Source organism: Triticum dicoccoides, chromosome 1A, assembly GCF_002162155.2.
Source record: "Triticum dicoccoides isolate Atlit2015 ecotype Zavitan chromosome 1A, WEW_v2.0, whole genome shotgun sequence".
Classification (NCBI taxonomy): Eukaryota; Viridiplantae; Streptophyta; class Magnoliopsida; order Poales; family Poaceae; genus Triticum; species Triticum dicoccoides.
The window spans coordinates 579,972,598-579,986,026 of record NC_041380.1 but is presented as its reverse complement, the minus strand read 5'-3'; the positions used below and the strand labels follow the sequence as shown (position 1 = coordinate 579,986,026).

At 43.5% G+C, this 13,429-nt stretch overlaps 2 protein-coding genes across 4 annotated transcripts in view; one reads left to right on the top strand and one right to left on the bottom strand.

Moving 5' to 3' along the window:
- LOC119292282 overlaps positions 1-2,650 on the top strand; it is a 7,849-nt gene extending 5,199 nt beyond the window's left edge. The window contains exon 9 of the mRNA XM_037571128.1: positions 2,230-2,650. Within this exon, the coding sequence (XP_037427025.1) occupies positions 2,230-2,577 (348 nt within the window). The 3' untranslated portion in view covers positions 2,578-2,650. The remainder of the gene's footprint in view (positions 1-2,229) is intronic.
- Positions 2,651-4,169: 1,519 nt separating this feature from the next.
- Positions 4,170-13,006, bottom strand: LOC119292260. Of its 3 annotated transcripts, none has more exons than XM_037571108.1 (16): positions 12,732-13,006; positions 12,418-12,652; positions 11,975-12,101; positions 11,828-11,868; positions 10,727-10,820; positions 8,816-10,266; positions 8,590-8,721; positions 8,398-8,467; positions 8,246-8,285; positions 7,982-8,054; positions 7,845-7,907; positions 7,223-7,300; positions 5,749-5,921; positions 5,301-5,347; positions 4,993-5,218; positions 4,170-4,906 (listed from the first exon to the last, which is right to left on the bottom strand). In XM_037571108.1, exons 2-16 carry the CDS (start codon positions 12,606-12,608, stop codon positions 4,647-4,649), a joined length of 3,066 nt encoding a protein of 1,021 aa, XP_037427005.1. In that variant the 5' UTR covers positions 12,609-12,652; positions 12,732-13,006; the 3' UTR covers positions 4,170-4,646. The 3 variants fall into 3 exon arrangements, with proteins under 3 accessions (XP_037427005.1, XP_037426996.1, XP_037427013.1); XM_037571099.1 differs by having other exon boundaries at positions 12,418-12,648; positions 12,732-12,990; XM_037571116.1 differs by lacking the exons at positions 10,727-10,820; positions 12,418-12,652; positions 12,732-13,006 and having other exon boundaries at positions 11,975-12,068.
- Positions 13,007-13,429: the final 423 nt, after the last annotated feature.

Here is a 13,429-nt window from a genome sequence, read left to right as displayed (position 1 = left end):
GGGGGCAATGGCCATGTAGAGCGATTTGGTAGAGAACTGGCCCGACGACTCCAAGTGCCAACGCACACGGTCTTGGGCTCCATCCACCAGCGGCTCATGCAGAGCGACGCAATCAAGCAGCTCACGCCAGGCGGCGGATTCCGCGGGCCCAAATGGCCGACGGAAAGCGAGGCGCCCTAAGTCAATAAGGGCCCTATCAACAGAAATCATGGGGTCGACAGAGATAGAGAAGAGGATGGGGAAGCGAGCCGCAAAGGGGGAGTCGCCGGCCCATCGGTCAAACCAGAAGAGCGTCGAGAGGCCGGACCCTACCGAGATAGAGGTACCAATGCGGAGCACAGGGAGGAGCTGGACGAGGGACTGCCAGAACTGAGAACCTCCCGACTTCTGGCAGAAGGCAAGGGGTTGGCCGCGCAGGTATTTATTCCGGATAATGTCCAGCTATAGGCCACCCTGACCCTGCGAGATGCGCCACAGCCACCGGGATAGGAGGGCAATATTCATCCGCTTAGAGCACATGATCCCCAATCCACCCTGCTCCCGAGGCTTGCAGATGTCAGGCCAGCTGACCATGTGATACTTCTGCTTGCCGTGCTCGCCAGCCCAATAGAAGCGGGACTGGATTTTGGCGATCTCCTTATGGAGAGATTCGTGGAGGCTGTAGAAACTCATAAGAAATAAGAGGAGGCTGGAGAGGGAGGAGTTGATAAGAATAGTCCGGGCCGCCTTGGAGAGCCACCTCCCCTGCCAGAGCTCGCATCTAGTCTGGAGCTTGGTCACGGAGGGGCGAAGATCGGCGGCCAAGAGGCGCGAGTCACTGATGGGCGTCCCAAGGTAGGTAGTGGGGAACGAGCCCAGGCGGCAATTAAGTCTATTGGCGATGGCCACTGACTCAGCGGGAGAGTATCCCATCACCATAACATCGCTCTTATCAAAGTTGATCTTGAGGCCCGACATCTGTTGGAAGCAAAGAAGGAGGAACTTTAGGTTGGTGATCTCCAGCTCTGAGCCTTCAACCATGATGATCGTGTCATCGGCATACTGGAGGATGGAGATCCCCGCTCCCCCGGAGAGATGGGGGGTAATACCACGGAGGTGGCCCGCGGCTTTTGCCTTGTCTAGAATGGAGGCCAAAGCGTCCACGACCATATTGAAGAGGAACGGGGAGAAGGGGTCGCCTTGGCGCACCCCACAAAGGGTAGGGAAGAAGGGGCCGATCTCGCCGTTAATGTTGACCGCCGTGCGACCGCAAGAGACCATTTGCATGACTCTCGTGATCCACCGGTCGTCAAAGCCCTTTCGCAGAAGAACTTCCCTAAGGAAGGACCAGCTAACCGTCCTAAGGAAGGAACATGTGCCATTCACCTAGCGTGTCCCTCCATCTCGCATTTCTTCTCAGTTTTTACTTTTTGTTGCGTTGACTTATTCGGTCTATGAAATATAGATCTTCTTTAAAACTTGCGGCTACCTGCAATCTGCAACTGAACACTTATAGCCTGCTAAAACAACATCAGCGAGAAGCATGCCAGCATTTTAAATTGATGGGATTTAAACATCGCAACTTTTTTATTTCGAGAGTACGCCAATGGCATACCATATTTTTATAGAAGGTAGAGCAAAAATGTACAAGATACTTGCAAACGTTTCTTGCAACAATGCCAGTGCACCCACACCGAAAAAGCAAAGACTAACTACTCACTGAATAGTCCACACACACACACATACACACCGCACCGGCTCCCCTCCAAGAGGTTAACTCATCTAAGATGTGATCCACTAGTGCTTGTCCAGACTCCTGCTTTTCCCTGTTATTAAATACTCGAGCATTACGCTACTTCCAAAGGTTCCAGGCGATAAGTATGATCACAGTGTCGAAGCCCCTCTTGGCTTTGCCGTGGAAAGTTCTCCTAGATCCAATCCACCATTCCTCCATAGAATGTTGGTGGTTAGGACATTGGACGGTGATTCCAAGTGATTGAAAGCACCTGAACCAAGTCTCCCTAGCAACCACGCATTGTACAAGGATGTGGTCCACCGTGTCTTTGTTCTGTAAGCAGGTAAAGCAAGCAGACGTTTGGTCTTGGAGACCATGTCTACTCCTTCTAGTATCTGTAAACATCGCAACTTCAAACTCCTTTCATGAATAAGTTATATTTTCTGCTCTTATAAGAACTGCTATCTTTCTTTTGTCTGGAACCGGTCCCTGAAACGAACTTTACTTTCCGACAGATATGCAGCCCCTCTGACGAACTAGTCCTCGGGCATCCTCTGCTCTTCGGTGCTGCAAGTTTGCGCAGTGTGGATGTCGGTGTCAAGCTCCGCAAGACCAGCGACAAGACGGAAGATGGTTTCGATTTGATCCTTTCCATCGACCACTTGAACAAGATGTGCCGAGACGTCGCCAAGGCCAGGTTCTCTGCCCACCCCGAGCAGCACGAACACGTCGAGCTTGTCGACGGCCAGTGGGTCACCGTCCAGCCAGAGGGGCCGAACTCTCACCGGTTGAGTACCAATGTTACAAGTGTTTTGGATTCTTGCTCTCCTGACAAGCTGTGCGTCATGGAGATTGTTGAGTAGCGGCTAGTGAATCTTTTTGCTAATGTACTGTAGGACTGTACATAGCCAGCCACAACCAAGTACTTTTTTTTTTGAAACGGAGCCTCATCCATTAATTAAGAAGAGAGTTGTCCGATTAATTGACAGAAAACTGGGTAAAACCGTCACAAATTTACCCACACATGCGAACTACTCCCAAACAATGGATCCATAGGACCCCCCAACAAACACAACCAACGGAGAACCACTGCGGCCCCAAACACTTGGATCACACCAATGGAACCCCATCGGTCCGGAACAACTTGACACATCCGAGCCCACGCTTGCAGCCTAGACAACTGTATCATGGAACCTTAGGCGGCCCCACCAGCCCTGATCTTCACCAGCAACAGCAGTGGGAGAGGGGTGGGATGGGAGGAACCTTAGGCGGCGGTGGGAGCTTCCAAGTCGTCCGCGGGGGGAGCGACACGAAAGAGTTGGTCTAGCAAATTCGTTGACTAGCATTCCTGTGTAAGCTCCAAAACATTTTGAGTTAATAATTAACGTGATACTATCCCCCTCCGGAGAAAGGAAAAGTCTGAATCACTGTGTGGCCATAAGTAAAGCAAAAAAACATAAATAAATGCATTGATAGAAAGACAGTGCAGATTTGTCTGTTAACTCGAAATTGGGGTTTTCGTTACGGAACAAACGTAATAGGATAGTCGAAAACATTTGCTTGTGGTATTCACACTCCTGCAACTCCAATCTCACTTCCTTTGCACCACACAAACAAATGCCCATCGTCCCCATTCCGCTTCTTACATACTGGGCATGTTGGATCAGCATCAACTCCACATCGTTTGATAATACAATTATGAGGCAAACTACCTTGTGCTATGTGCCATACAAAGGTATTCACCTTGGGAGGCATGGTCTACTCCAAATAGCGACATCGATCCAAATATCGCAGTAGTAAGTACGTACGTAATAATTAATTAATTACACACTCGGTATTTTTTTCGAGAGACTGATTCCGTATATTAGGTGCTAACGTTCATAAAAGTTAAGTTTCTAGACTTGTAAAGCTACTTCAGTCCTCCTGTGGCGCTCTCTCTCTCTCTCTCTTGTTCTCGAATTGCTTCGAATGGCCTCCGAGGCTTGCAAAAAATTGTTCGCCCATATTGTTTGGTACTACTACTGGATTTGACTGGAGTCTAGAAACCCAGTCCAATATCTATTAAGCATTCCATCTTTCAGATTGTACTATTATACATACACGCAGTCAAGTCTTAAAAACATTTTCCTTATTTGCGGAATAACGTCTTAAAACTTCAACCACTAATACTCATAAAGGTATATGGATCAAACATGTAAAAATGATATCCACGTGTTTTCTTGCATGCTACTACTCTCTGTTTCATAATTCTTGTCGTGGCTTTAGTTCAAATTTAAACTAAACAGCAAGAATTATGGAATGGTGGGAGTACTTTTTTGTCATGTCTTTTTTACTCTGGACATATGCATTATGTATAAAAATCTGGGTCAAAATAGTATATTGAAGATCGTAAAAAAATCAGACACAACTTAAACTTTGAGATGGGAATACAAGTCAAAATTTGAGAAGATGGGAATACTAGTCCGGCCCTTTACGAAAACTGCACGCAGCTTTCGACCAATCATGATTTCCATTATTGTTCACTATTACTCACATATTTGGCAGAACACTGTTCAGTTTGTCCCTATTACTTACAAATCGGATCGGCGCAATTTGTCTGATTGCGTCAACAGTACATGTACACATGTTACAGCCTAAGAAAAACATCAGTCAGTTGCTGAGTGCTGAGCTGATACTTCTCACAAGTAGCTCCTATTGTTTTCTGAGCCCAAGATATGAAGCTCCAATTGCCTCAACTTGAATTCCTAAACTACAAGGATCTGCTGCTGTTGGAGTTGCTAAGATACACAGCTAGCTCTGTCAGCCATAACTGCGGAAATCGGCAAAAATCAGGCAAACCTACCATATATTGCTGCTGCAACAGCTTATTGTGTAGATGGGTGGACACCCACGGATTCTCCTGGTTTGCGGCCCAATTATATATGCTTGTCCCTTAGATCCTCTGACAACGAATAATGCCTGCGGCGCCTCCATAGCATAACCATCTCTCGCTGCCTCTATTTGTGTTCCATCTCAACCGATGCAGCGCTACAGATTTGGGAGGGAAGGCCTCCAAGTCGTCTTTAGCGTTTTCATCAACTGGGCCGTTGTGCATGCCATCACTCTCTTGCATTAGAGCATCAGCTAAAACTAGAGCACTAGTTTCTCGGCCTTCATCTAGCTCACCATCTCTGAGTTCTGGATCTACATGTTCTGCAGTGTAGTTCAGCAGGCATGTCAGGCAGTAAGCCAATGATATGACTTGCAGCAAAATGGAGAGGGTTTTACTTTACTTTTACCTGAGTTAGTGAGAGTCCGTAGTTCCTCTTTCCGCATATCGTCCGTTTGATCTACATCTTGGCATGATTCTGGACCCTTTTTCGTGACCAGAGGAACATTCGATAAAGGAGTGCTTTGCAACGTGCCACCGATCTTAATGACTGTCCCCTCCTCTGCCAGTGAACCACAGAGGAAATAAGGTACACGGTTCCTCCCAGGTTTCTTCTCCCAGAATCTCTTAGTAAGCTACACGTGTGCAATATTCATTTAGCACACAGATCTGGATGGCAGGTACAAGTAGATAATGAATACAGGCTAGCGAGTTCACCTGGAAGCGCACAGCAGTACCATCTACCACGCAATAAGCTGCTTGACCTGTATACAGGCAAAGAATTATTGCCAATTCAAGAATCATATCATGCTTCAGTATGATATTTTTACAACAAGCTACTCATTCTCCTTACTTCTGTATAGAGATTTTCAAAAAAAATCAAGTGTCCAAAATGTAGGAGAGCATTGTTAAAATTATAAATATCACAAAAAAGAAAATCAAGTATCCAAAACAGAATCTTATCAGAGGTGAATATAACTAAAATAATAAACAATTCAAGTATTATTATATACGGCAAATAACATAATTATAAGCTTTATATTCATTTCTTTGACACAACAGTCCAAGAAAAGGTACCACCCAAGGCTTCTTACTAGGAAACTTGTAACTGCACTCTGCTTAGGCCGGATATTGACTATGATTAGGCATGGTTCTGGAAATGTACCTGTAATTTCTGAGACATGGACGTCCCATATCAAATATTCTGATAATTGATAAGTACGAATGCCCTGAGTTTTAGTCCCAGTGAATGGCCTTCCGGTGACAGGTACATCATTGGCTATTGTAGGTAAGCTGAGGAACTTCAATGTACCATCTTCCAATGAGATGACAATACCTCTGGACATGAAAGATAATAACAGTTAGCATTATTAACCTAGTAGACAGAAATTTTTTTTATAACCTGCACATATACATAGTAAGGCCATGTTGGGAGCGAAGTAGAACTTTCAACCCATAGAGATTTTACCACTATATTTTACTAATCCAGACCATACCGTTATAATCAAGGGAAGCCTAATCATGGACAAAAACACACAAAAAATGAGTGGAATACAATAGTTTTGATTAGCCATCCTTCAATGTCAATCAATTCCAACCAAACATTACAAGCCACCTGAGTCCTATGTCTCCACTATGTTTAGGACAAGCGAAAGGATAGGTCTGGGATCTATGTCATGTTCCTCAGGGGTTTATAGACGCAGCAGTTTTGACAAAAATGGATAGGCCTAGTCCCCAATTTACTTGCCCCACCAAGGAAAACATGGTTGCCTTACCATGTTGATATAGGGCATAATGGTAACTAAGCTATCTGATGCTTGATTAAAAAAGGGAAAACACCAAGGTAAATTTATTAAACAGATAAGGTTAAAAGATGGAAGAAAAGGTTGTCGTATTGATTCAAACAAAATGCCAGGAAGAACTGGCTTTAATTCAAGCACAGTAGACATCAGCAACAATCACTGTTAGTTGGGTCAATAATAAAGAATGTAACACATTAGATCTTCACAATAAAAGGAGCATTTCCATTAGCCATTTCCATGGGTAGATAAAGTCGTTTACTTTTTTCATGCCTAATTGTAGTCAATATATGATTAGGCATGGTTCTAGATCATTTAATTTTTTCTCAAGAAAACACAAAACCTTTGTGTTTCTTTTTATTGAAAAGGTAGAAGAGTTCGAAGTACAAGCTACAGCAGGGCCTAGATCAACACAAACGTAGAGCACCAATAGCAAAGCAACAAAGAATTAATGGAGAATCATTTACGTTTTTAAGAAGCCATAGTTTGTTCTGTAAACAAATAATAAAACTACCTTAGCAACTTAGCATGCTGACAAATCAGAGATCAAATGAGCCATGGATTGCATAAGAACATAAATAAATCATTTTTCTTATTTTCTTGCAACTGTGATTTGCATTTCAACTTCAGTGAGAATAGCGATCTGCATATGAAGTTACCTAGTTTTTAACTTAAGAAAAAAAATGGAAAACAAGACAAAACCAAGTCACTATCTCACTGGGTACTGAAGGAAGCTGAGTAACATTAGTGTCTGCAGGTTTTGTTTACTACGGAAGGAATCAGACATATTACTACAAATCAAATGAGATTTATTTGCTGCAAATGGGACAAAAATATTACCTTGCATCCTTTAACCAATGAAGACTTAAAACAGCCCTTGGGGCAGTAGTTAGTTCCCACAGAGGACGGTATGGATCTCTGCAACAAACGAGTTTTATGGATGCAAATCAGTATTCAAATATTGCAGCCCATTCAAACAATTATAGCGGAAAAAGGTTGTGAACCCAACAATCATATTATTATCTGTTCACAATATTTACTCAATTAAGGTTATGCTGGTGCAAGGAAATTTGAGTCTTCAATAGTAGCTGCTACACCACCTATCATTACTTACTTTCGCTTCAAATTTTCGTAAAACTTGAGGGCAGCTGTGGCCTGTTGCAACTAAAAGTCATGATTTTTTGTTTTTTGTTGAAAGGTGTTCCATATATGTTCATATGAGGATAACAGATTTTGCAGATTAAATGCACCTTTGTTTATTGACCCAAATGTTATCATTACAAAACAGCACAAGAAAGATGCATCTTTCTAAAAACTGCAAAGTGCAGCCAATTCACTTGTGGAAAAAAATTCCTGGGTACAGCTGCATATATGCAATATCAGAAATGGGGTGGCAAAGAGTAGTTTGTCCACAACAAAGATTAGAATTATTGATTACAGTTCCTAGTAGAGTTTATGCTACCTTAAATCCCAGAATTTTAGGCCATCATCTCCAGCAGTGACAAAGGTGTTTGTCTCTTCCTCACTGTCAAGATGATATGGAGTCAGACTCAGTGCTTACCTTTTGGAATGGAATAGAAGTATAACACAACTTAGTACCTTACATATGGTGCCCACGAGAGGGCTCTGATGGGAACAGACTCAGCAGTGACACACATAAAAGGTTTTGAATCTATACATTAACCAGAACAGCCGATTAATATAACACACAACAAAATAAAATAAGAGATATGCAGTTCAGGAAATCCAATAGCTTGCTCTTTAACATGTGAAAGTAAACAGTTCCCGAGTCAGACATGTCATCTGAATGGCATAAGTCATATGAAATACCATGAAAAGGGAGGTAATAAACCATTAAAATACCTTGTGCTGGCAAGTCTGTAGAGAACTTCCATAAAGCAACCTGGAAGATCAAAATCCAACAATGAAAATTTCCGGCACATCACCTTCTAACCAAACGGTGCAGTTATTAGATCTAAACTAAGAAAATAATTTACTACAGGCAGAAAAGATACCGTTCCATCATGACATCCTGCCAGTATCATATCATGAGGAGAAGGCGACCAATCAACTGTCAAGGGAATGCTGTTTACCATTACAAAGAGGAAATGAATTAAAAATGAAAATTCATGCCGACAAATTTAACAGAAATATTAAATCCACCACCTAGTTTAATAGCAGAACGATGAAAGTAAAAGTTGTAATACCTCTGTATGTTCCCGCACTTCACTTTAGCACACCTAAATACAGGCCGCAGCTTTAGAAAGCGAGGGTCGGTACCCTTCATCAAAGAAGATGAATATATCTTCTGGATTATGCTTGGAGATGGAACTTCCCATCTGTGCACAAAAATGAATAAGTACATAAATAGTGATATTTAAAAAGTGATGGCAAAACGATTCAAAATTACGATTTAGCATAGGATGTACTCACACTTCCAGTGAGCCATTTCCCAACAGTATTGCAAGAAAACCCAAACGTGATTTCTGTTCTAACTGATTTTGTAAAGGAGGCTTCCATTTGATGTCCCAAGCAACTTTTCCATTATGAGCTAAACACAAGACGACCCTTGGTAGATGAATGCCCTTGGGGATTGCAGAAAGGTTTGAGTTTTCTGCACAAGTAATTATATTATCATTTTTACTTGATTTTTGTATTGGAGATACTTCTGTATTTTCCACTTCAACAATCATCTGGGCACTATCTTCAAAAGGAGCATGGACAACTTGATTGGCAGCCTCACCATCATTCATTTCCATGACCTCACAGTTAATAACTGTGCTCTTACATCCAACCAAACCAGCCTCATTAGTCATGTCTTCACTCATAGATGAACCCGATAGTTTGGGATCCTCAACAGAAGATAAATGATTATTTGGCATGATGGATGTGTAGGATGTCTCCATCTTCTGTACGTCATCACTAAGAGCCAGTGAGCAAGTCTCATTCGGAGCAGATTTCTTTGTAGGAGGTCGTACACGCCTTCTGGTGTAGACAAGTAATTCTTTCTTGCACTTTTCAACTGAGACCACATTGTCACTTGGTTTGGGAGTTGGCTGATTGTTTTGTTCTTTGCCACTGAATGTGGTTGAAGAACTACACTCTGTTGAAACAGACTTCTTTCTATGTTGGGCACTTGATTCTTCCTTGTAATTTGCATTGCACAAGCCAAGTGCTAATGATGCGGCATCAAATGATGCAGCATTCAAATGGACATTGCACTTGGTTTTCCTTGGTCTGCCCCTTGTTTTTCTCAGACTTGGTTCTGCATGATCAGCAGTAGTTGCAGGTTTTATCTTTCTTGGTCTTCCCCTTGGTTTTCTCAGACTTGGTTCTGAGTAATCATCAGCAGTTGCAGGTTTTATCTTTCTTGGTCTCCCCCTTGGTTTTCTCAGACTTGGTTCTGCATAATCATCAGCAGTTGCAGGTTTTATCTTTCTTGGTCTCCCCCTTGGCTTTTTCATACTTGGTTCTTCGTGATCATCAGTAGTTGCTGGTTCTATCTTTCTTGGTCTCCCCCTTGGTTTTTTCATACTTGGTTCTTCCTGATCAGCAGTAGTTGCTGGTTCTATCTTTCTTGGTCTGCCCCTTGGTTTTTTCAGACATGGTTCTGTGTGATCATCAGTGGTTGTCAGTTTTATCTTTCTTGGTCTCCCTATCGGTTTTCGAGGAACTGATGAACTCTCAATGGAGTTATTCTCGTCTGGTATTTTTCTAGGCCTTCCTCTACGATTGCTCTTACTGTACGCAATCATTGACTGATGAGGATCTGCCTCTTCAAAGGGTGCTACGAGACACCAAACTTGAATGATACCTCTGCCAATCAATGGCATACCAAGCTTATGGTAAGAAGAACCAGGAGGATGAGCAGCAACAGCAAGATACTGCAACAGATAGAAAATCGTGATCAGCTCTAAGTACCTCATATGTTCTACTTGTTATCTTTTTTTATATCCAAATAAATTCATGCAATTAAAAAAAACAAAAGATTACTATTCATAGACACTGAAAAACAAGCGCAAACCATGCAATGAGCCTGCATGCAAATGCATTTGAGAAAAGTACTTTGATGGATGTCCCGAGGTTTTCTTAGACATATTTCTATATGCCAACATAAAGTAATACAGTTGAGTAAAACAAATCAATATATCATTGAGATGTGGGTTTGGGAGCCACTATAATGGCATTTTTCTCATTGCTAAATCTGGGCGATGAACAAAACATTTCTCCAGATAGTCTTACAAGGCAGAAACTGGATAATAAGATGACAAACGAGCTTTTTTGGAATCATGATTCACAACAAAAGAGCTACTAGTTCATGACCATCAGTCAGTTGATCACAACCTCACAATTTACACGAGAACAAGGCTTGTCGCACAACTTTGGGCACCAGTCCAGCGACCAAACACTTCCCCCAGCGAACAAAATGAAATCAGAACTGCAACAATTAAGATATTTAATCACAGTTCGCTCAAGATGGTTCACCACAATCATATGGATAGTGTAACAGAAAAAAAGTGAAAGAGGGTAGAAATACGGAGGTCAAATTTAGTAACGTATCCACGTCTCACTAATTTATGACACCACTGATCTTTCAATTAATGAAACAACACAAGCTATTGTGCGGATTGCGTACGTCTCTTTTTATCAACAAATCTCCCAAAAGCAGCAGAACCTTGCATGGGTTGACAGCAGTTGATGACCCAACTCACTCCTGGACCAAGAGAATACTGCTTGCATTCTCAAATAACTGTACTTTTTAAAGTGTGCAGTCCAAGATTTAAAGCTTTGATCACTCATATACACAATAGCACAAAATGGTATTTGTATATGGGTTAATGGAAGTACATATCACTAATTATTTTTATCTGATAACTTTACTAGTATATAACTAGAAAAGATACTGTCAAAGGGGAAATGCTAATTCGCGCGCGCGCGTTGCAGCGCTCACTTCCACACATGTAATTTTCTCCTGATTTGGAAAGTGGCGGGTGGGGGATTTGGATAAATAAGAGTGCCCCCCCCCCCTGTGCAGCAATGCATGCCTTAATCAGCTAGCTGTATCATGCGCGCAAACCTCATTGACGTGGTGGGGCCCAATGGGTTCAGCCTGTCGGCCGAAAGACTAGCTTCGGATGGTGAAAGAGTCCTTTTGGGTCAAAGGTGTAATTGAAATCAAGTTATGTTGCATGTGAAACAACAAGGAAATTATTGTACTTCTGTAGAAATCCTTCACCAACAACAAGATGAGAATAGGTACTGGTCTGTGGAATACATTAGGTCATAACTTCAATACTTCAAATAACACAACCAGAGGAACTTAAATCATAATGTATCTCTCCACAACAATACTACCTTGAGTAACTAGTTAGGGAAAATCATGTAACAACATAAGTAGATTCTCAAAAGTTGAAGAAGTCTAGATTATATATATAGAAATAATACCTGTCTGTATTCTTATCCCTCCCACCTTCCAAGTGTGTGACCTGCATTGATTCGCACTTATATTATCCAAGAAATCAACTAAAAGCCTAAACCAAGAAATTTAGGCTCACAAAATTAGCGCCAACAATCAGTTTTAGTATTACTAACCTGAGGAAAAGATGCAGATGAGAACTGTGGTAAGGTTATCTCAGGTGTGTCATCTGCGGATGAAGCTGGTCCAGCGCCGTAAACGAAACTCACACCTTTTGGCTCATAAGAGAAATGCCTCCATTCTCTGGGAAGATAACAAACTATCGTTATCAATAGATCAAATGTCTGCAGAATGAACTCTGGTTAATCCAAAAAAAGACATTTGATGGCTCTGTTTAACCATAATCTTAGCACGTTGCAGTTACATTGGCAGCATACCTAATTGGAGAACACAATATATCTTCTCCTATTCTTCTTACTAGTTAATTACTCTATACTTTCCTATTTTCGCATTTTAATGTTTCTTGGGTCACTGTAAGTCCATTCTGCCGACGGGCCCAAAACTGAAACTTGCCAATTTTATCGCGGCATTGCGGGAGCAAAGGGAGAGCGGTTTTCACCTGAGGAACGTCACTGAGGAGGCGAGCCTTTCTACTTCGGCGTCAGGGAACCCCGGCTGGGGGTCGCCGGTGGCGAGCTCCGAGATGGCGCGTACCGCCCTGGAGAAATCCTCCTGCGACTGGTCGAACAGGCAGACCTCGGCGCCCTTGCCGCCCTCTTCCGCCTCCGGCCGGAGTGGCGGCGCGGTCATCGCCGGCGAGGGGGGGCGGCAGGCAACCAGTGAGGGGTCTCTACCTAGGGCATCTCACAGATCAGCAATCAACATTCATCTCCAAGAAGCCAAGAAGTGCCTACTGTCAAAAGAAGAACCAACCTTCGCGAGGAGGGGCGACGCGAGGCCGGCGGCGTCCTGGCCAGGAGAGGGGCGATGCGATGCGGCTCAGGGGCGGCCGGGGCAGGGGAGGAGCGAGGCGGCGGCGGAGTCCTCGAAAGGGGAGGGAGAGCGGCGCCAATCGGGGCCGCGCGGCCCGAGTCGGGGATCGGGCGAGCGGCGTTCGGCAGCGCGCGGAGAAGGAGGCCGGACGACCTCCCCCGTCGAGCGGGCGGACCAGCGGCGCGCGGCGAGCGGCGGCGGAGGCGCGACCTGACCTCAGGCCGCAGGACGCTATCCCCTGACGAAGTGTCGGATTCTTCAGATAAAAAAGTCGTGACAGGATCGGGTTCAGTTAACGGACGGCGATCCTTGCCTCTTCCCTTGGGGCCCCCGCTTGACGGCTGAGATCGATCGATTTCCATCCTATAACTATTCGCCGATCCGGTCCGCTCCTGTGGGCTGTTGTTGGCCCGAGTGCTGCGAGCTGCTGCAGCCCTCCCTGTCCAATGTTGCAGTTCATCAACCTGCGCTTCATTCCCCAGAGAGAGAGAGGCTGATAACCGGCAATTCAAAAGGATGAACAGATTGAGGATGGTTTGAGAAACAGATCTAGAACTCTGAGTTGCATTTTCAGATTTAAGATACCAGGGGTGAAGAAACTCCAAGTCAAATTTAAAAAGAAAATTCAGTTATTATTT

Coding starts and splice junctions, on each gene's coding strand:
- LOC119292260 (XM_037571108.1), bottom strand. CDS start 12,608: ATGACCGCGCCGCCACTCCGGCCGGAGGCGGAAGAGGGCGGCAAGGGC. Junction 7,908..7,981: donor TCGTGGGCACCATATGTAAG/GTACTAAGTTGT, acceptor TCATCTTGACAG/TGAGGAAGAGACAAACACCT. Junction 7,301..7,844: donor CTAAAATTCTGGGATTTAAG/GTAGCATAAACT, acceptor CGTTTGTTGCAG/AGATCCATACCGTCCTCTGT.